The sequence below is a fragment of the Schistocerca piceifrons genome, chromosome 5 (assembly GCF_021461385.2).
Source record: "Schistocerca piceifrons isolate TAMUIC-IGC-003096 chromosome 5, iqSchPice1.1, whole genome shotgun sequence".
Taxonomy (NCBI): Eukaryota; Metazoa; Arthropoda; class Insecta; order Orthoptera; family Acrididae; genus Schistocerca; species Schistocerca piceifrons.
In genome coordinates, this window is record NC_060142.1 from 552,907,063 (window position 1) to 552,929,214 (window position 22,152).

General features: G+C 40.0%; 1 protein-coding gene and 1 pseudogene across 2 annotated transcripts in view; one reads left to right on the forward strand and one right to left on the reverse strand.

Moving 5' to 3' along the window:
• Positions 1–22,152, reverse strand: part of LOC124797994 (baculoviral IAP repeat-containing protein 6-like) — a 142,853-nt gene that overhangs the window by 51,211 nt on the left and 69,490 nt on the right. For both annotated transcript variants that reach the window (XM_047261179.1, XM_047261180.1), the window contains exons 3-4: positions 18,760–18,908; positions 1,649–1,689 (exon numbers count right to left, since the gene is read on the reverse strand). In XM_047261179.1, coding sequence (XP_047117135.1) covers positions 1,649–1,689; positions 18,760–18,908 — 190 coding nt within the window. The remainder of the gene's footprint in view (positions 1–1,648; positions 1,690–18,759; positions 18,909–22,152) is intronic.
• On the forward strand, positions 12,153–12,269 carry LOC124799885 (annotated as a pseudogene).

Here is a 22,152-nt window from a genome sequence, read left to right on the forward strand (position 1 = left end):
GGCATATATCACTAAGGATATAAATATCAAGAGCTTATATGGAAAACCAGTTCTAAGCAAAGAAGGGAAAGCAGAAAGGTGGAGGGTATATACAAGAGGATCTATACAAGGACGAAGTAGTAGAGGGCAATATTATGGAAATGGAAGAGGATGTACATGAAGATGAAATGGGAGATATGACACTGCGTGAAGAGTTTTGACAGAGCACTGAAAGACCTGAGATGAAACAAGGACCCAGGAGGAAACAACATTCCATTAGAACTACTGATAGTCTTGGGACATCTCATATGAGGTCTAAGCTACTGTCCGACAATGTCAATATTGACTCTTGAGCAAAAATGTTTGACCACCATTGCATTAAGGGTCGTTCCACATCAAACTGCTTAATTTTGGAACATTTCCTGCTTTAAAATCATGGCTTTCTATGAAATTTGATGTCAACATTTGTACATGCCCCCATAAACATCGGTAAAGTTTGGATGAACGTTATTCGTCTAAACAAAACTGGTCGAGATATGGCCATTTGTGTGACTACATGTGCAACTCGGCACAGAGCGAGCGTGAATTTCTGGCGACTGAGCTGTTATATCTTAGGAAATATTTTGTTGAATGAAACGAAATTTGGCCACCTTGTACAACTTTATACATTCTCTTAATAACAATAATAATGAAAAGAATTACACGTGCCATATCCAGCCAGAAAATTTTAGACAAAATCGACTGAAAGTTTTAGATTTGGTTTCTTCTCTTATCAGGGACAAAGGGTACGATGAACATGAAACTTGGCATGCAGTAACCTAACAACACAAGGTTCTCAAATATAAAGTTTCATTTATGTACCACTTTCTAGCACAAAATTAATGAAGTGTTAAGTTTAAGGTCTTGTAAGAAGGGCAAAATTGTAGTATTTTTACCCGATTTTTACAAACCTTTCCAAATATGGCTCATTAGAAAGACTATACTTTTGACTACCGAAGTATGACTGTCCAACAATGGCTAATAATGCTGGATAATTTGAATCAAAGTTGGGTATGAAAATTCTTATCTCTCTTAAACATATGCTGAACATGAAACTTAGTATGCAACAGGTTGGCTTGAGGCCCAATAAAGCAGTCCCATCAGCGGCCTGCCAGCCTTCCTCAGAGACAGGGACGAAAATTTTAACAGAAAAAATTGGTCAGTAGCACAAGGCAGTGCACATAAAAATTAATTCATCTATTTTCAACAATCTATATAGTTTTTGAAAAGATTATATTTGTGGAAAGGTGAAAATATCCTTATTCAACACTTCTTTTACAGATACCATTTTCTATTTAAGCTTCAAAACCAGTTGAATTCTAAACAATGTGTTTTAATCCATGGTGCAGGGAGCCCTTGATGAGTTGACATGGACTGACAAAGTTGTTTCCCTTTGACCATTTGTTCATCTCAAAGGTATCTTAAATATAAGTAAATAACTAATTAATAATAAATACATTTGAATATATTTTAATAAATGTAATTATTATATAAGTGATGAATTCCTGAGCCTTACGTTATCATGAACATTGCCTATAGAACGTGCAACTATGTCATGAACCACACTTTATGTGTAGAATTTTAACAACTCATTTTTGCACAAAATCAGACTATAATGAAAATTACATACCCTGTTATCAGTGCTTTCAGCATAGTGAACCTTGCATCATCCTGTAAAAGAAACTTTCATAAATACATCTTTTTTAGGAACAAAAGCAAAGATCTTAACTTGAAAAAATAGTTTTCAATAACTACAATATATGAGGGCAGGCTGGAAAGTAATGCCTCCTAACTTTTTATGTGAAAACTCTTAAAGCATTTTAAATAAAACAAAGATTATTGACATTCTGTATCTCTATTATTCAAGTCTATATATTTATTTCTCAACACATTCACTCCTGCAACCAACACATTTCTCCCAACAAGACATCAGTTTGTTGATACCATCATTGTAGACTGCCTGACTTGCTTGACAGAGTCAAAACCTCACCTCTCCTATCGATTCATCACTATCAAAACAATGTGCTCGAAGATGTTCTTTAAATTTTGGGAACAGATGAAAATCGGACAGGGCCAATCAGAAACTGTTTGGAGGATGACTGATGATGGTGGATGCAAGGCGCCTGACAGTTGCAGATGTCTCTTCATGTGTGTGATCTGGCATTGTCATGCTGAATGAGAGGGTGCTACATGTGTAGATGAACTCTTTGAATCCCAAACTCAATTAATTACATTGAGCATTCTTTCACACACTGACATAGTTAAGTTACACACTGCCACATTACATGGTAGAATTCTGAACCTCCAGCAGAAGATGGCTGCAAATATGTAGACATGAAGAATAAAGATGTAGTAATGTTCGTTTGATTTGAAGAGTTTTCACAAAAAATTTGAAGGCATTAATTTTCAGCATGTTCCCATATACAAATATGACAATGGAATTTCAAGGGCTGAAATCATACAACAAAAGTTGAGAATATGGGTTGCATTAACATCAGTTAACTGACGACACTGTCAGACCTGGTGGTCTAGTGGTGAAGTGCATGCCCGGAAACAGAGGTCAGGGATCGAATCCCAGTTAGACCACAGAAAGTTTCAGTCTGGATTTAATTTGGCCTCCACCTTTGTCAGATGTAAGAGTTGTCAGGAATGATGTGTGGTTCATATTCCATGTTAAACTTAAGTCTATTTTCCCTGGTCGGATAACTGGGATAGTTCATGGGCATACAAGTCACTGAAGAGCAACTTGCACCTTATTAAATTAAAGGTCTAATACAATTTTTTTCTATTAAGTTGCTGGAAATGTCGAAAGGAAGTTAGGAGTATGGAAAGAGAGATGAAAAGGAAAGAAGAAGAGCAGAGAGATGAAAAGGAAAGAAGAAGAGCAGAGAGATGAAAAGGAAAGAAGAAGAGCAGAGAGATGAAAAGGAAAGAAGAAGAGCAGAGAGATGAAAAGGAAAGAAGAAGAGCAGAGAGATGAAAAGGAAAGAAGAAGAGCAGAGAGATGAAAAGGAAAGAAGAAGAGCAGAGAGATGAAAAGGAAAGAAGAAGAGCAGAGAGATGAAAAGGAAAGAAGAAGAGCAGAGAGATGAAAAGGAAAGAAGAAGAGCAGAGAGATGAAAAGGAAAGAAGAAGAGCAGAGAGATGAAAAGGAAAGAAGAAGAGCAGAGAGATGAAAAGGAAAGAAGAAGAGCAGAGAGATGAAAAGGAAAGAAGAAGAGCAGAGAGATGAAAAGGAAAGAAGAAGAGCAGAGAGATGAAAAGGAAAGAAGAAGAGCAGAGAGATGAAAAGGAAAGAAGAAGAGCAGAGAGATGAAAAGGAAAGAAGAAGAGCAGAGAGATGAAAAGGAAAGAAGAAGAGCAGAGAGATGAAAAGGAAAGAAGAAGAGCAGAGAGATGAAAAGGAAAGAAGAAGAGCAGAGAGAGGCATCTGAAAGTGAGAACCAGAGTTAACCATTTGCTGATGCATATGAAAGTATAGTAAGAAGTACAATAACAGCCAGTAAAGAATGGAAATCTCAAAAGGTGAGAGAGAAAGTTGCACTGTAAATTTAAAATGTAATTTGCTACAGGAAAAAGTGAGGAACGTAAGAAGAAAACGACACACTATAAATTGAGGAAAGTACGTAAAAGGCAGGATGTGGGTACCAGCCTGTACACACCATGTGGTAAGTGGGGAACCACATAAACACATCCAGGCTGGCTGGCTGACCAGCTCGTCATTAATCGAGGAAGCAGACACAATCCAGGTCATGATCGTCTCTCAACATCTGGGAAGTAGCACATTAACAAACTTAGCTACCCAGGTGGGTCCCAAAGAGTAGGAGGAAAGAAAGAGAAGATTGAGAGACACCATAATGAATTCTCTGTCTTATTTTTTCCGATTGTAGCTGAACAAACCACCTACAAACCACGGACCTTGCCTCAGCAGGATGGCTTGTGTGCGCCTCAATAATACAGATAGCCTTACCATAGGTGCAATCACATTGGAGTGGTGACCGTTCAGATACCAGACAAATATGTGGTTCCTGCAGAGGGGCAGCAGCTTTTTCAATAATTACAGGTGCAACAGTCTGAATGACCTGGCCTTGTGATATTAGCCAACAGGACCTTGCTGTGCTGCTACAGCACACAGCTGAAAGCTAGGAGAAAGCAGTTGAATTGCAAAGCTCCTTTGTGGCACGAGTCAGTGGCAAGCAGGCAAAGAGAGTGCATCTTGTGAACTTGAGTCAAGAAGAACTGCAAAATTACACAACATAGCCTTGGATACAGAAGTAATGTGGCTTACTATCCATGGCATGCTCTGGTTAGCTCTGTACTATGAAAAACATTTTATCCTTAGTCATTTACCTAGACAGGGTCCTATCCAAAGTGCTACAAGAAGACTGAGTATCATTTTACTGAACTGAAAAGCAGCTATCTTCTTTAACAAAAGTTAGCAAACTTTGTTGTGTTGTAAAGTACGTAATAATTTAGTGAGCACAAGTTTTAAACTACTCCACATAGTTTGTATAACTGAACAGTTAAAGTTTCATCAAAGTACAATTACAAAGACAAGTTTTATAGTATTTAGTTCAAAGATTTTTTTCTATTGAAATAATAGCATTTGCAATTTCCTGTGTCATGTAGTTACCAGTGTTTCACATTTTGTGTTGCACCTTCAAAGTGTTCGGCATCCAACTGCGCCTACTGATAGATTAGTTTCTGAGTCCCCATGCTAATAGTTGAGCAGAATAACAGCAATTAAGAATAAGAACTGGCTAACACACACACACACACACACACACACACACACACACACACACACACGCGACTGCAGTCTCAGACAACTGTAGCCAGGCATTAATAATACTCCTGTGTAATTCTAGTCTAATTACAGTTACATTACTTGCTAAACTGTGCTACTGTCTGGTATCTTCTCAGCAAAACAGTAGTTCAAGTGAAGTCAATGTCGATAGTTAACTTTCTCCACGAATCATGATAGTACTGGGTACAATTTTTGCCTAATTAGGCTGGTGACACTCTTTATGTAATTACAGTGTACTTGATTGCTAATAGAACCTTGGTTCAATTCCAGTTTACCTTGTTACTGCTTTCTTTCAATAGAAATCTTCAGACAAACAAATTAAGCCCAATGCTTTTCCATTAAACTCAGTCACAGCCATAAAAATAAAAGTCATTTCACAGATGTAACATTATCCGCGTATTACTATTTTAATACACTCCTGGAAATTGAAATAAGAACACCGTGAATTCATTGTCCCAGGAAGGGGAAACTTTATTGACACATTCCTGGGGTCAGACATCACATGATCACACTGACAGAACCACAGGCACATAGACACAGGCAACAGAGCATGCACAATGTCGGCACTAGTACAGTGTATATCCACCTTTCGCAGCAATGCAGGCTGCTATTCTCCCATGGAGACGATCGTAGAGATGCTGGATGTAGTCCTGTGGAACGGCTTGCCATGCCATTTCCACCTGGCACCTCAGTTGGACCAGCGTTCGTGCTGGACGTGCAGACCACGTGAGACGACGCTTCATCCAGTCCCAAACACGCTCAATGGGGGACAGATCCGGAGATCTTGCTGGCCAGGGTAGTTGACTTACACCTTCTAGAGCACGTTGGGTAGCACGGGATACATGCGGACGTGCATTGTCCTGTTGGAACAGCAAGTTCCCTTGCTGGTCTAGGAATGGTAGAACGATGGGTTCGATGACAGTTTGGATGTACCGTGCACTATTCAGTGTCCCCTCGACGATCACCAGTGGTGTACGGCCAGTGTAGGAGATCGCTCCTCACACCATGATGCCGGGTGTTGGTCCTGTGTGCCTCGGTCGTATGCAGTCCTGATTGTGGCGCTCACCTGCACGGCGCCAAACATGCATACGACCATCATTGGCACCAAGGCAGAAGCGACTCTCATCGCTGAAGACGACACGTCTCCATTCGTCCCTCCATTCACGCCTGTCGCGACACCACTGGAGGCGGGCTGCACGATGTTGGGGCGTGAGCGGAAGACGGCCTAACGGTGTGCGGGACCGTAGCCCAGCTTCATGGAGACGGTTGCGAATGGTCCTCGCCGATACCCCAGGAGCAACAGTGTCCCTAATTTGCTGGGAAGTGGCGGTGCGGTCCCCTACGGCACTGTGTAGGATCCTACGGTCTTGGCGTGCATCCGTGCGTCGCTGCGGTCCGGTCCCAGGTCGACGGGCACGTGCACCTTCCGCCGACCACTGGCGACAACATCGATGTACTGTGGAGACCTCACGCCCCACGTGTTGAGCAATTCGACGGTACGTCCACCCGGCATCCCGCATGCCCACTATACGCCCTCGCTCAAAGTCCGTCAACTGCACATACAGTTCACGTCCACACTGTCGCGGCATGCTACCAGTGTTAAAGACTGCGATGGAGCTCCGTATGCCACGGCAAACTGGCTGACACTGACGGCGGCGGTGCACAAATGCTGCGCAGCTAGCGCCATTCGGCGGCCAACACCGCGGTTCCTGGTGTGTCCGCTGTGCCGTGCGTGTGATCATTGCTTGTACAGCCCTCTCGCAGTGTCCGGAGCAAGTATGGTGGGTCTGACACACCGGTGTCAATGTGTTCTTTTTTCCATTTCCAGGAGTGTAGTATCTGGTAGTGTTATACAATTTTCTTGGTGTACCAGTACTGTATTATTTCACGTTCAGTTCTTTACTATGGCATTGTGCCACACGTGTCTTAAGATGAAAAATTGGATGCCTCTGTGGAAAAGACAAAAGAAGCCAAATTTCTTTAGCAAACCAACAAAAATAACTTAATTGCTCTTCAGGACATTTAATATCTGTTTATAGTTTCCATTTTCTGATTTTTTTTAATTCCACATTATTAGTAATAAAGTATTAGTCTTCCATAATTATGTGACTTCTAATTCACTTGATAGCTTCCAGTTGCAGAAATCTATTTTGTTTTCATTTGACGTGAGAGCTGTAAATGAACAGAAAACAGCGAAACTCACGAAACATTAACATTGGTTACGTAGAGACAACCCCTCCCCCACACCACTCTCTCTGCTCTGCGCATGTGTGGATCTGGCAGCTTGGACCTGCTAGCATATGGCTGCTTGCTACTACTGCTGCTGCTTACGTAGCTAACAGCCACACTTCAAGTGGTGAGAAACGTAGCTAACAGCCACACTTCAAGTGGTGAGAAGTGGAAGGAGGTGTTGCTCATAAGCGACTCCAGCTCTGTGCATGCATGTGAGCACACTGGCAACTGATCGAACTACACTAACATAAACAGTTGTGATGTTACACTAACAGGGTTTACACGCGGACAAGGAAAAAAATTCCCATATTTTTCCCAGTTAAAAATACACTTTCTCCTGGATGAAAACACACTTTTCCCGTGTTATTAAGTGACCGTATATTTTCCCTTGGAACTGTAAAACTTATCAATCCTTTGAATGGTTATGTTTTTATACACGGGCATAAAATTTCCCAGCACTTTAAGAAATGAAACTCAGGGAAGGAAACTCCTTTTGGAAAGATTTTTGATGTGCAGCAACATGTACACTGCATGTTTTCGTATTACGAAAGTATAAATTCAAATTCCACCAAACACCGCATGTTACTTTCCGAACCATTGTAACTGAGATTGCAATGCGCTTTTGCAAGCCAGTCATAGCTCATGTCACGTGATCCCGCCAGGCAATGATAGCGGATATTCAGACCACAGGACACGTGGTGTCATCTAATAGCAACACCACTGTTTTGTAGCGCGGATACGCAAACATGAAAAGTTACTGTTTTAAATTAATATACATAGTTTTGCTACAAGAAAAGCAAAGCTTTCGCATATAATATTGATGTCTAAGGTTAATAAGCTGCAAGAGAAGCTAAGCTTTCACATATAATGTTGATATTTTTTGCGCGTGTTACACTTTAAGATATATCACACAAATGTGCCAGTAAAATTTTTAGCAGAGTCCAGTGACTTGACCTCAAAGTTTTCCACAAATAAATTAGCTACCACAGAGGAGAGAGAACTTCCCGTAGCACTACGTCAATTTGCTCATAATAACGACATGAAGGTCTGATCTTCTGGGTTCGAAATACTTCTAAAAATGGCTCGTCATCAAACGCTCTATTATTTAAGAAATTCATCATACATTCTCGCACATAGTTCAACTTGCGTAAAAGGAAATTTACTTTGAAAGTAACACTTTTCAAACCACCATTCACAATATTTTCCCGCGACCTGTTAGAAATAGGTTCATTTCAGTGGTAATCAGAGAGTGCCAGATAACAGGCGCCACCGCACTTTGGCAGCTGCAATGATGCAGGAAGACCGTATGTTAGTACGTGTAAAACAATAAAAGATCTTACACTATGTCATAAAAGAAAGACATCAGAGGATACTCCAAGAGCATCGGAATGTCGTGAACCATACTAAAATGGCATACTTAAAGAGCACATTCGTATGTCCAGATTCACAATGAAGTAAGCCTAGACCTGATATTAAGCTTTTCAGTGTGGGTTTCGGGATGTAAATTTTCTTGCAGTACCAGTACTGTGTTAACTCACTTTTCTTTATTATGGCATAATGCCATACGAGCTAGAAGATGAAAACGTGCACTTGAAATTAGCCAATAATGTGGAACTAAACACTTTGACTGCCTCAGGGTAAAAGATTAATAAAAACCAAATTTATTTAGCAAACCGACAAAAATAACTTCATTGTTCTACAAGGCAATTAATGCATGGCTGTCAGAAAAGTGGAAATAAAATAAAATCTGAAAGTAATAACGTGTATTAGCCTAGCGTAATTATGTGAATGTATTTTAATTCACTTGATAGCTCGCGGCCTCAGAAATCCATTTTGTTTTCTTTTGACGCAAGAGCAGTAAACGAAGAGGAAACAGCAAAATCACTAAAGGTAAACACGGGTCACATGGAGACTACACACTTCCCCATTATAACTCTGGCTGCTCTGCGCATCAGCCTCCCCCGGATCTACAATATTTCCGAACCGCCACCCTCGCCCCTTCCCTCGAGCGTTTGAGATAAGACGTCAAAAATTTAAAAAAACGATTTTTCGAAAATTTGTTCATTTTGTGGCACACATCTTTCTGAAGAGTCTGATACATAAAACATATATGTCCGAGGAAACATAAGACATGCTATTTGGTCTTAAGTGTGCCAGAGTGCAGTGCCACCCCTCTTCACACAGCATTCTTCTATCGCACTCTCAGTATTTCGCTCCGTGGATTTGAAACGTGTATATTTTGTACTGGATGCCATCAAACTATATTCATGACAGTGGAAATTAAAATGTCCTGTGGTGCCTCTCCTGCTCCCAGTCGCCCCGTTTGACACCCTGGCCCTTTTTTAAAAAAAAAAAAAACCACCACACACACAACACACCTCGCAATTAACATTAGATGGGATTGATGGGATTATTTGTAATAAAGAGAACAAGAACTCTTCAGAAAATTTGCACTCTTTATTGCCTGTTAGCTAATAACTTTGTTTTGGATGACATAAAATTAAATAAAGGAGACAAGAGACAAGTAATACAGTACACATTTCTTCAATCCTTAGCTCCTAGCATGTTTTCTGTCTAATCTTGCTACAGGTTTCCTGACGTGCTTTCCTTTGTCACAGAATCTATTACCTCATCAAAGTTCATCAAATGTTCTTCTACATGAAAAATCGATATATTATTGTCTAATACTGCGTAAGCTGTTAATACAAATAGTAGCAAAGACTGGTGTGGCATCTCGATCTGATTTCATCTGTTTTGTCACTGCCTGCTAAATAAAACAAAATAGGCTTTTCTAACACTGCAGAAATCTTAACACACACCAAATAAACGAGACACTTTTGGCACAAATGGTCATTTTTATAACACGACAGAATATAATTCACGAAGACAAACATAAAATGCCTATTAGGCCTACTACAAGCAAAAAGCTTTATGTCAGAAAATAGTTTCACATTTCATTCATACGCTCCAGTTTCTCAAGCATGAGATCGAAAAGCAGTAGTAGACAGATTTTTATATAAATTTGAAATCGTCATATTCTTTCCTAATTTGTGTGGTGTCCCCGTTTCTTCTCCTTTCTCATTCTAACAAACAATCTTGTCATGACTAATTCTGGAACTATTCCTGCGTTCGTCAAAACGTATTCACCGGTTAACTTCACTAACCCTGCCAGTATCACCGGTTTAGTTATACCTGATTATTCTCCGGTTAGGCATTGTTGTGTTCGTACAAACCATTTTCCGCACTACTTCCAGAATAGAACTTAAGGGGCTGCTAGACCGGGACTGTACAACTGGTCCCTACTAGTGTTGCAATCTAGCCAAAAATTTTCTGACAAAATTTCATTTTCCTGGATACACCGAGAAATAATATGTAATCTTTCTTACCCGTTATTCCTGTTAGTTGTTTATTTCCACTCATAGTCTGAATCTATGAATTTCCCTAGTACTTATAACACTGATCATTCGCAAACCCAAACAATAACATAATCAGACAGCGAATGGCATTCACTCGTTCGTCTTTACTCCGCTCAGCTTATACAGCCCGGTCCCCTTTTGCCTGCAGGAAAGTTTATTTCTGGATATGACGAGGATTCCCCCGACAGACATCACGTACTCTATGCATGCGCTCAAAAATCAACTTATTGTTTTTTTTTTACCAATGGACCAAACTACTTAATCTAACTTACGCTAAGGACATAGGTGCTTTGTGAGCAATGTTTTTTTCTGCTCAAGAACTAAAACAATAAATAACATTTGTTTTTTCTTGAGTTTCTACTAGATGAAAAAATTCCTGGATTTATCCAGATTTTCTGGTTTTCCCAGGTGTATACACCCTGGCCTTATTCAGGTAGTTAAGGGAGGGAAAAATTTAATTCTGATGGGGCCTGAAATTTAGTAGACAATGAGAAGTAATAGGATATGGACTGGGGGAAAGGAACAACAGAGGAAACCACCGGGTAGAATTTTGCACATAGCAAAACTTAATCATTGGAAACATTTGGTCATATGTGAAAAGGACATGGATACACCAGAAGGTTTCAGATGGATTATAACTGGCAATACAGATTTCAGAGTTGGATTTTAAACTGCAAGACCTTTATAAGGACAGATATAAACCATGACCACAATTTATTTCATATGAACTGTCAATTAAGACTGAATAAATTGCAAAAGAGTAGGAAATTAAGGAGTTCAAAGAACTGGAGGTCGTTCCAAATTTCAGTGGGAGCATTAGGGTTCATCAATTGATTGAAACTGAGGAAAGGAATAGAGTAAAAAGATGAATGGATAGCTCTGAGAGCTGAAATAGTGAAGGCAGCAAAGGGTCAAATAGATGAAAGCTTAGTAGAAATCCCTGGGCTTCACAGGAGATGCTGAATTTGATGGAAGGAGAAAATATAATAAAGCAGAAAATAAATAAAGCAAGCAAGCAAAAGGTAATACAGATGTTTAAAAAATGACTGACAAAAAATGCATAAATGGCTAAGCAAGAATGGCTAGGGGACAAGTCTAAGGCTATAGAAGCACGTAGAATGGCTATAGGAAAATTCAAGTGGCATTTGAAGAAACTAGAAGCATCTATCTGAATATGAAGCACTCAGATGGAAAACCAGTGCCAATCACAGAAGGAAAAGCTGAAAAGACTATATAGAGGGGCTGCACAATGGAAATGAACTTTAAGGCAGTTAGGTTTTATATTTTACTTTAAGAAATCAAGCAATGGAAAATCCAAAATGGAATGTTACAATATTGTGAAAAGGAAATTTGCTATCAACCATATAGAGGACATGCTGAGTTGCAGGTAGAGACAACAAAACGACTGTCACAAATAATAGCTTCTGGTCAGTAAGGCCTTAGTCATAATTATACAGCATATTGTTACTTTCAGTTTGCTGCAAAATTTTTGAACATATTCTCAGTGCAAATATAAAATTTCCTTGAGACAGAGAAACTTCTGTCCACGAATCAGCAAGGTTGCAGAAAGTATCAAACTTGCGAAACTCAGCTTGCCCTTTTTGTCACACAATGTATTGCAAGCTATGAAGAGCAACAGGGCAGATTCAGTATTTCCACACTTCCATAAAGCATTTGACGGCAACGGCCTTGCCGCAGTGGATACACCGGTTCCCGTGAGATCACCGAAGTTAAGCGCTGTCGGGCGTGGCCGGCACTTGGATGGGTGACCATCCAGCTGCCATGTGCTATTGCCATTTTTCGGGGTGCAGTCAGCCTCGTGATGCCAATTGAGGAGCTACTCGACCGACTAGTAGCGGCTCCGGTCAAAGAAAACCATTATAACGACCGGGAGAGCGGTGTGCTGACCACACGTCCCTCCTATCCGCATCCTCAACCGAGGATGACACGGCGGTCGGATGGTCCCGATGGGCCACTTGTGGCCTGAAGACTGAGTGCTACTACTATAAAGCATTTGATATGGTGTGTCACTGCAGACTTTACAAAGATATCAACACATGGAATAGTTCCCAGATATGTGAGAGGCTCCAGGACTTCATAAGTAAAATAATTGGGTACTGCTGGGAGTGCCCCAACAGGTTGGTAGCATACTGCTGCTGTCTGCTGATAATGCCATGGTGCATGGGAAGGTGGTGGTGAGTGACTGTAGGAGGATACAAGACGACTTGGATAAAGTTTCTAATTGGTGTGATGGGTGGCAGCTAGCTCAGGCCGGATTCCAGTCATGATGTTGGAGGTGTGCTTGCTTGTGTGTATGAATGGTGTATGTGTATCTTTTGCTCCATGTAGGTGTCTTAATTGAGCCTGTCTCGAGCTTAGTGTGTCTTATTTAAGGTAAGTAGGAATCTATCTTATCCTACATTGTTGATATTCCTACCTAGAGTTTCCAATGTTTGATTTCGTTAATGCTGATGAATAGGAAAAAGAAACCAGCAGTGTTTGGACACAGCTTAATAGCGTGCTGCTTGTACAGTCATGTCATGTAAATATCTGGGCATAATACTGCAAAGTAATATGAAATGGAACAAGCTCGTAAGGACTGTCATAGGAAAGGCAAATGGTTGACTTCAGTGTATTGGGAGTTTTAGAAATATGTGATTCACCTGTAAAGGAGATAGCATATAGGACACTAGTGTGACCTATTCTCGAGTACTGCTCAAGTATTTGTTATCTGCACCGAGTCTGACAAAATTAACACATCGAAGAACTTCACAGGAGGGCTGTTACATTTGTTACCGGCAGGTTCAAACAATACACAAGTATTAAGGAGTTGCTTTAGGAACTCCAACGGGAATTCAGGGAGGGAAGGCAACATTCTTTTTGAGGAATGCTATTGAGAAAATTTAGAGAACTGACCTTTGTAGCTGACTGCTGAGCGATTGTACTGCTGCCAGCATGCATTTCGCTTAAAGATAATGAAGAGAAATTAGGGCTCGTATGGAGGCATGTGGACAGTCATTTTTCACCTCACTATTTGTGGGGGAACAGGAAAGGAAATTACGAATAGTAGTACAGGTATCCCCCGCCACACACTGTGGACTGTGTATGCACATGCAGACTTAGACGTACACAGAAAGGGAGGACGACACAGGTGAAGACGAGATGGGAGATACAGTACTGTAGAAGAACTTGACAGTGCACTGAGACACACAAATCAAGGAGTACATACCATTTCATCAGAACAATTTATATGTTCAGGCAAGCCAGCTACAACAGAACTATTCCACCTAGTGTTCGAGATGTATGAGATTGGCATATACCCCCAGACTTCAAGAATAATGCTACAATTTCAATTCGAAAGAAAGCAGGTGCTGACAGATATTAATATTACCTCATTATCAGTTAAGTAAGTAATGATTGCAAAATAATGACACGAGTTATTTACAGAACAATGGAAATATGGGAAGAAGTCAACTTCTGAAGGTCACCGAGTTCTGGAGACATGTAAGAACACCCTCGGCAATACTGGCCCTACAGATTATCTTAGGAGATACGTTAAGAAAAGACAAATCCACATTTACAGTATTTGTACACGAAAACAAAGCTTCTGACAAAGTTGATGGGAACACACTTTTTCAAGTCCTCAAGATAGCAGGGGTCAGAAATCATGTGACAGTTTTAAGAGTCTATGGGGCAAGAAAGGAAAGTAATAGTTAAAAAAAGTGAGACAGGTTTGTAGCCTTTCCCAAATATTATTCAATCTGTTCACTAAGCAAGCAGTAAATGAAACTATAGAAAATTTAGAAAATGAGTTAAAAGCAGGGAGAAACAAAAAGTTTGACGCCTGCCAATGACTTAATCCTGTCAGAGTCAGCAAAGGACTTTGAACAGCAATTGAACAAAATGGACAGCGACTTAAGAGGAGGATATAAGATAAACATCAACAAAAGCAAAAAAGAAAGTTAACTGAATGTAGCCAAATCAAATCAGGTGATACTTAGAGAATTAGATTAGGAAAAGAGACACTAAAAGGTGGTGGTGGTGGTAGTAGTAGTAGTAGAGTTTTGCTATTTGGGCAGAAAAATAGTTCATGATGGCCGAGGTCATGAGGATATAAAAGATAAACTTGCAAAGGCAAGAAAAGTGCTTCTGAAGAGAAATTTGCTAACACAGAATATAGTTTAAGAGTTAGGAAGTATTTGCTGAAGGTATTTTTCTGGAGTATAGCCACGTACAGAAGCAAAATGTGGAATATCAACAGTTCACACAAGAAGAGAATCTGAACTTTGGAAATTCTGTTCTAGACGAGAATTCTGGAGATTAGATGGGTAGCTCATGTAACAAATGAGGAGGAACTGAATGGAATTGGGGATGGGGCTGGGGAGGGAAGGGGGAGAAATTTGTGGCAAAGATTGTCTAAAAGCCAGGATCGGTTGACAGAAATTGAGATATCAAGGAATCATAAATTTAGGTACACGAGGGAAGAGTAGAGTGGAAAATATATATATATATATATATATATATATATATATATATATATATATATATATATATATATATATATATATATATATATATATATATATATATAATGGAAGGAAACATTCCACGTGGGAAAAATTATATATAAATACAAAGATGAGGTGACTTACCGAACAAAAACGCTGGCAGGTCGATAGACCACAAACAAACACAAACATACACACAAAATTCAAGCTTTCGCAACAAATTGTTGCCTCATCAGGAAAGAGGGAAGGAGAGGGGAAGACGAAAGGAAGTGGGTTTTAAAGGAGAGGGTACGGAGTCATTCCAATCCCGGGAGCGGAAAGACTTACCTTAGGGGGAAAAAAAGGACAGGTATACACTCGCACACACGCACATATCCATCCACACATACAGACACAAGCAGACATATCTTTAAATATGTCTGCTTGTGTCTGTATGTGTGAATGGATATGTGCGTGTGTGCGAGTGTATACCTGTCCTTTTTTTCCCCCTAAGGTAAGTCTTTCCGCTCCCGGGATTGGAATGACTCCGTACCCTCTCCTTTAAAACCCACTTCCTTTCGTCTTCCCCTCTCCTTCCCTCTTTCCTGATGAGGCAACAATTTGTTGCGAAAGCTTGAATTTTGTGTGTATGTTTGTGTTTGTTTGTGGTCTATCGACCTGCCAGCGTTTTTGTTCGGTAAGTCACCTCATCTTTGTATATATATATATATATATATATATATATATATATATATATATATATATATATATATATATATATATATATATATATATATATAAAATAAGCATGTGCAATGGGTGTAGGTTGCAGCAATTACCTGGAGATGACAAGGCTTGCATAGGATAAAGTAGCATGGAGTGCCAGCAGAAGGCATTATAGAAGAAGCTACCAACTGCACAAATTGACAGACTGGGAATGCGTACTTGCCGTTGTGTACCTTTTATGAGTCAAGGTATTTGTTAAATGTAAATAGCTACACTGTCAATGGTTCTTTTTCAGGCACTGTGCAGTCGATCACAAGCTCCCTTCACAATGAAACACATATTAATACCTTGTGTAAGTTTACCTCTGCCTTGGATAAAGGTAATTATTTCTTGTCGGAGTGCAATAACTTCTTTGTATGTTTTACACTGACACCCACTCACTCACCGAATAATCACTAATTGCAGTAACCCAATGAAGAAGTTTCTGTGTTAGCAGGAAGCCATTTGTAGATGGAGTAAACTGAACTCCACCTCCAGATTTCACATTCAAATAAAACCGATACATGGGCATTATCAGAGCAGTTTCCTACTACTTACTTAATTGATGGTGCTCCAAATTACAAACTTGACTACAGAGAACAATGTAATTAGCAAGCACTATGCTGAAAACAAATTAAAATATTCACCTGTGGTTGAAGCCCACTTTTTGTCTGTGTGCACTTCCTAATATATAACCTACTGATCATCCAAGGGATCACACTTTGGTGTAACTTAAATATTCAGAATATAGTGGCCAGTAGTAACAACAGTTATCGGTTCATCTGACAGGTGGCACAGCTGGTCTTCCCAGTACTAGTCAAGAAATCTTCACTACTGGGTACCAAATTTGGCACCTTCACATTTGTCACTATAACAGACTTCAATAGGAGGCTTCAGTCATAGCTCAGTAATGTGTTCGTCACAGCTGACGATGTCTGTCAGTTGCAGCAATGAAATATTCCCCGTATTTCACAACATTTGATGTCAAACCCGAGCATCATTCCTGCAACTAGTCAGTCTGTAAAGCCTTAAGCAACACTTATTTTATAAATGTTATTTTGGTGATCGCGTGACAATTTAGAGGATGAACTGCCATTTCCATGCTCCCCAGAGAAACAATATCAGAAGACATAATTCAGTATTTCAGTCTACTCGACGTTCCTTTGTTTCGGTGCCAATATGGTCACTGGGTGATTGCTTAGATGGCACTGGTCTTTTTACTGATTTAACATAGGAACCAAACTGCTTAAGATTTTCTGTCATCAGTAGTAACATTTTACTTCTTAATTCACTGATGATCCACACATGGCTCCCCTGATGCTAATTTTAGTTTCATTGATGTCTGTTTTTCTACAAGACTTTGAATATGAAGTCTGTAGTGGAGCTCTATTTGCTTTCAGAGCAGCTTTCTCAGGTGCTGTTGAATCACAATGGGTCTTCTGCATCCATCATAACACTATCTACACCACCGGGGAAAAAAATTTGTGCATCCTTTTAAAGATTTCCAATTCACTCAAGATATATTGTTGCAACAGTGCACATCAAGTACACAAAAGATTACATTTACAGATAAATAGCACAAGCATTTCTCAGGTACCGACCCATAGTGAAACACCCATGGTGATACATCCGTATTGGTACCTGGTGTAGCCTCCATGAGTGGCAATGCTCGTGCTGACTGGCATCTAGTCAATCGTACATATGGCAAATACTGTCCTGGGATATGTTATGTCGTGCCTCTTTGGCCTGTTCACCTAATTCTGTAAGAATTGTTGGCTGACAAGTCATACAAGTCACTTCTGATTCCAGTACATCCCATATGCGCTCAATCAGAAACAAGTCCGGAGATTGTGCTGGCCAGGGAAGCTGCTGCACATCTTGCAGAGCATACTGAGTTTCGTGGACAGTCTATAGGCATGTGTTATGCTGTTGCAGGTGAGCATTACCCTCTTTTAAGAACAGAAAAAGGACAGGTGGAACATGTTCTGCATGTACCAACTGCCGGTTAGCATCCCCCTCTAGAAACACTAAAGGTGAACAACAGTTGTAGCTTACTGCACCCCAAACCTGAAGGCCTGGGGTGGGCCAGTGTGTCTTGGATAAATACACTATCAGACAGTACTCACCACATCTACATTGCACACACAACCAACCATCACTTGCATGCAGGAAGAATCTGCTTTCATCACTGAAGACCACGGTGTGCCATTCCATCTTCCAAGTGATCCTCTGACAACGCCAGCTGAGCTGTGCATGTCAATGCTCTGGCACGAGGAAAGACAGGCTTGAGGTGAGCATGCCCATAGTCCCACTGCTAATGACCTGTATGCAACAATGTGTTGACATGTCTGGGCTCACTAGCTCTCTTGTCTGTGCTGTGGTAGCTGTACTATCTGCCATTGCTGCTCTCACAATACAACAATCCTGATGGGCACCTGTGCCACATGGAAGTCCAGAACTTTGCCTTTGGGTGTGAGAATGTTCATGTGACCACTGATACCAGCACTGTTGGACAACTGCCACAACATATCCAACTTGTGTGGCAATTCTCCAAAATGACTATCCAACCATTTGGAAGGCTACAATTTTAACCCTTTTGAACTTGTTCAGTTGGCTGTAGTAAGTATTACTTTGTCTCCAACTAAGCTACCTGTTGGCAGACGATGTTTAAGCCATTATCAGTACATTCACTATTCCCCAGGTGGCATATGCCACCACTGGATCAATCCAACGTCTTCTTTCCAGGTTTACTATTTTTTTCCAGCAATTTACTTTTACATGCTGTAAGAAACCTTGTAAAAGACACTGACTGCTGGAAGATTAACTGATAACCACTCATCTGTATAGACTATTCTGTGCACATGTCTACTATTATGCGGTAATAAACTTTTTCAACTGTTTAACAGTTTTGTTAACTGTTTACTACAAGCTGCAACATGACAGACTTCACAGTGAAACACAAAACAGAAGAAAGGAAGGTAAGGAAAGAATTTGTAATGATGGATGGATTATAAGTAAACAAATTACAACTTACAGTGCGAACAAAAATAGCTGACCCTATATCAAGGGGTAGAGATGTTGATAAAGCACCCACTTCTTGAGCAATTCTCATCACTTGCTGTGAGGATGGAGGCAGAGCCTTTTTAAATTGGCTGCTGAACAAATGTGCTCTTGGGCCTTCCACTAAAAAAGAAACAAATGAAATTACCTTAAACACTTCAAAGCAAATCGGGAAAAATTTAAGTTTCCAGTTTTGCAGTAATAAAGAAAAGTTTAAATTGCAGTAAAAAGATATGGAACATTATTTTAACGTATAGATGATATCAATGAAAACCTCTTAACTCCCTATGTATGTGAAATCATCATAATTCCAGTAATGAGTAACTCCTTTATCAAAGAGAGATCTTCAAGTGCATGGATTTGTCAAATCTATTGTTAAGCATGAAGCAATATTATCTTTATCACTATTTTTTCAAGAAACCGTTTTTGCTTCTTCTGTAAAATTTAAGAAAATGGAGTTACAAGGTTTACATTGCCTACAATCGATATGCTTGAAGCAAAACACCTAGAATATCAAGATCCCGAAGTCTGCTAGTGAACATTATACTAGTACATAACATATTTTAATTAAAATTAAAATAATCTTAAAAACTGGTTTTATGTTGTTTAGTAAAAGCATTAGGTTTCTCTAACCGAAGGTATACTGGACGTACTACATTAAAAAATAAAACATCCTGCAACACTGATGGTTTCCAGGTAACATAATTAAAAAGACTGTAACACAACAGACTGTCCACTATCTAATGTTAAAAAATGTTTCCTTGAGTAGACAAATTTACCCAAAAGCCTTACACAAGCCAAGGTTGACAAATATGACAAAAAATGTTAATTTAACTTATAAAATAAGTGATCACATACAAAATTGTTCTAACGAATTAGACCAACTGAAACTCTTGTCTATGACTTCCTGAACCAAGTGCTTAATGTCATGAAAAATAATGAATAATGCTACACATCTTTTTAATTAAAGTCTGGTTTGATCAAACATGATCATTACCCTATTTACTCGAATCTAAGCTGCACTCGAATCTAAGCCACACCTGAAAAATGCGACTCGAAATCAAGAGAAAAAAAAAAAAAAAAAAAAAAAAAAAAATTCCCGAATCCAAGCCGCACCTGAAATTTGAGACTCGAAATTCAAGTAGAGAGAAAAGTTTTAGGCAGAATCTCCAAATCGAAACAAAGTTGGTCCATTGTAATATGAGACACAATTTGGGTCGAATGAACGACGATACAGCTACAGTAGTTTGGTTCGAGTCGTAAGCTTAGCAGTTAAGCTTTACCAGGTAGCCATTGCTATGCGTCAGGGGCTCCGTCTGTATTTATATGGGTACCCTTTCTTTTTCACGTGCTTCGTCTGGGTTGGATTGATTGCTTATTTTTCTTTGATCTGATAAGCGCCATTTTCTTTGTTATAGGTGTTTACGTCACTCTAAGCTGAAAATTCATTACTGTTCTGTGTCATGCATTGTGTGTCGCATTCTGATAGTGCGTGTTTACGGCCTGTTGCCGCTCGTGGCATGGCTTGCTTTTGTGCGCGCTACCGCTGCTTACAATTTAAAAAAAGAGAGAGAGAGAGAGAGAGAGAGAGAGAGAGAGAGAGAGAGAAATCGTCTCATTAGCGAAACAATGGCAAGAGACTGCTATTTGTTGTTACGTACACTGCTGCTTTCTTTGATAATGATCAACAAGAACCAAATAATAGACTGCGTATGATAGAAGATGTTCTGAACGAGAGTTTAGCAAAAATTTTTCTCCATTTGAAAATCTTTGCAGGCGCCTCTTTAGTACATTACATTCTGCACAGAAATTAGAGTCATCTTAGATTTAAAAATCTAGTCAATTGCTGTGCTTCATTTCTGACTGTATCACTATTAGGCATAAGAATAATACGAATATATCTACATCTACATCCATACTCCGCAAGTCACCTGACGGTGTGTGGCGGAGGGTACCTTGAGTACCTCTATCGGTTCTCCCTTCTATTCCAGTCTTGTATTGTTCGTGGAAAGAAGGATTGTCGGTATGCCTCTGTGTGGGCTCTAATATCTCTGATTTTATCCTCATGGTCTCTTCGCGAGATATACGCAGGAGGGAGCAATATACTGCTTGACTCTTCGGTGAAGGTATGTTCTCGAAACTTTGACAAAAGCCCGTACCGAGCTACTGAGCGTCTCGCCTGCAGAGTCTTCCACTGGAGTTTATCTATCATCTCTGTAACGCTTTCGCGATTACTAAATGATCCTGTAACGAAGCGCGCTGCTCTCCGTTGGATCTTCTCTATATCTTCTATCAACCCTATCTGGTACGGATCCCACACTGCTGAGCAGTATTCAAGCAGTGGGCGAACAAGCGTACTGTAACCTACTTCCTTTGTTTTCGGATTGCATTTTCTTAGGATTCTTCCAATGAATCCTAGTCTGGCATCTGCTTTACAGACGATCAACATTATATGATCATTCCATTTTAAATCACTCCTAATGCGTACTCCCAGATAATTTATGGTATTAACTGCTTCCAGTTGCTGACCCGCTATTTTGTAGCTAAATGATAAACGATCTATCTTTCTGTGTATTCGCAGCACATTACACTTGTCTACATTGAGATTCAATTGCCATTCCCTGCACCATGCATCAATTCGCTGCAGATCCTCCTGCATTTCAGTACAATTTTCCATTGGTACAACCTCTCGATACACCACAGCATCATCTGCAAAAAGCCTCAGTGAACTTCCGATGTCATCCACAAGGTCATTTATGTATATTGTGAATAGCAACGGTCCTATGACACTCCCCTGCGGCACACCTGAAATCACTCTTACTTCTGAAGACTTCTCTCCATTGAGAATGACATGCTGCGTTTTGTTATCTAGGAACTCCTCAATCCAATCACACAATTGGTCTGATAGTCCATATGCTCTTACTTTGTTCATTAAACGGCTGTGGGGAACTGTATCGAACGCCTTGCGGAAGTCAAGAAACATGGCATCTACCTGTGAACCCGTGTCTATGGCACTCTTGAGTCTCGTGGACGAATAGCGCGAGCTGGGTTTCACATGACCGTCTTTTTCGAAACCCATGCTGATTCCTACAGAGTAGATTTCTAGTCTCCAGAAAAGTCATTATACTCTAACACAATACGTGTTCCAAAATTCTACAACTGATCGACGTTAGAGATATAGGTCTATAGTTCTGCACATCTGCTCGACGTCCCTTCTTGAAAATGGGGATGACCTGTGCCCTTTTCCAATCCTTTGGAATGCTACGCTCTTCTAGAGACCTACGGTACACCGCTGCAAGAAGGGGGGCAAGTTCCTTCGCGTACACTGTGTAAAATTGAACTGGTATCCCATCAGGTCCAGAGGCCT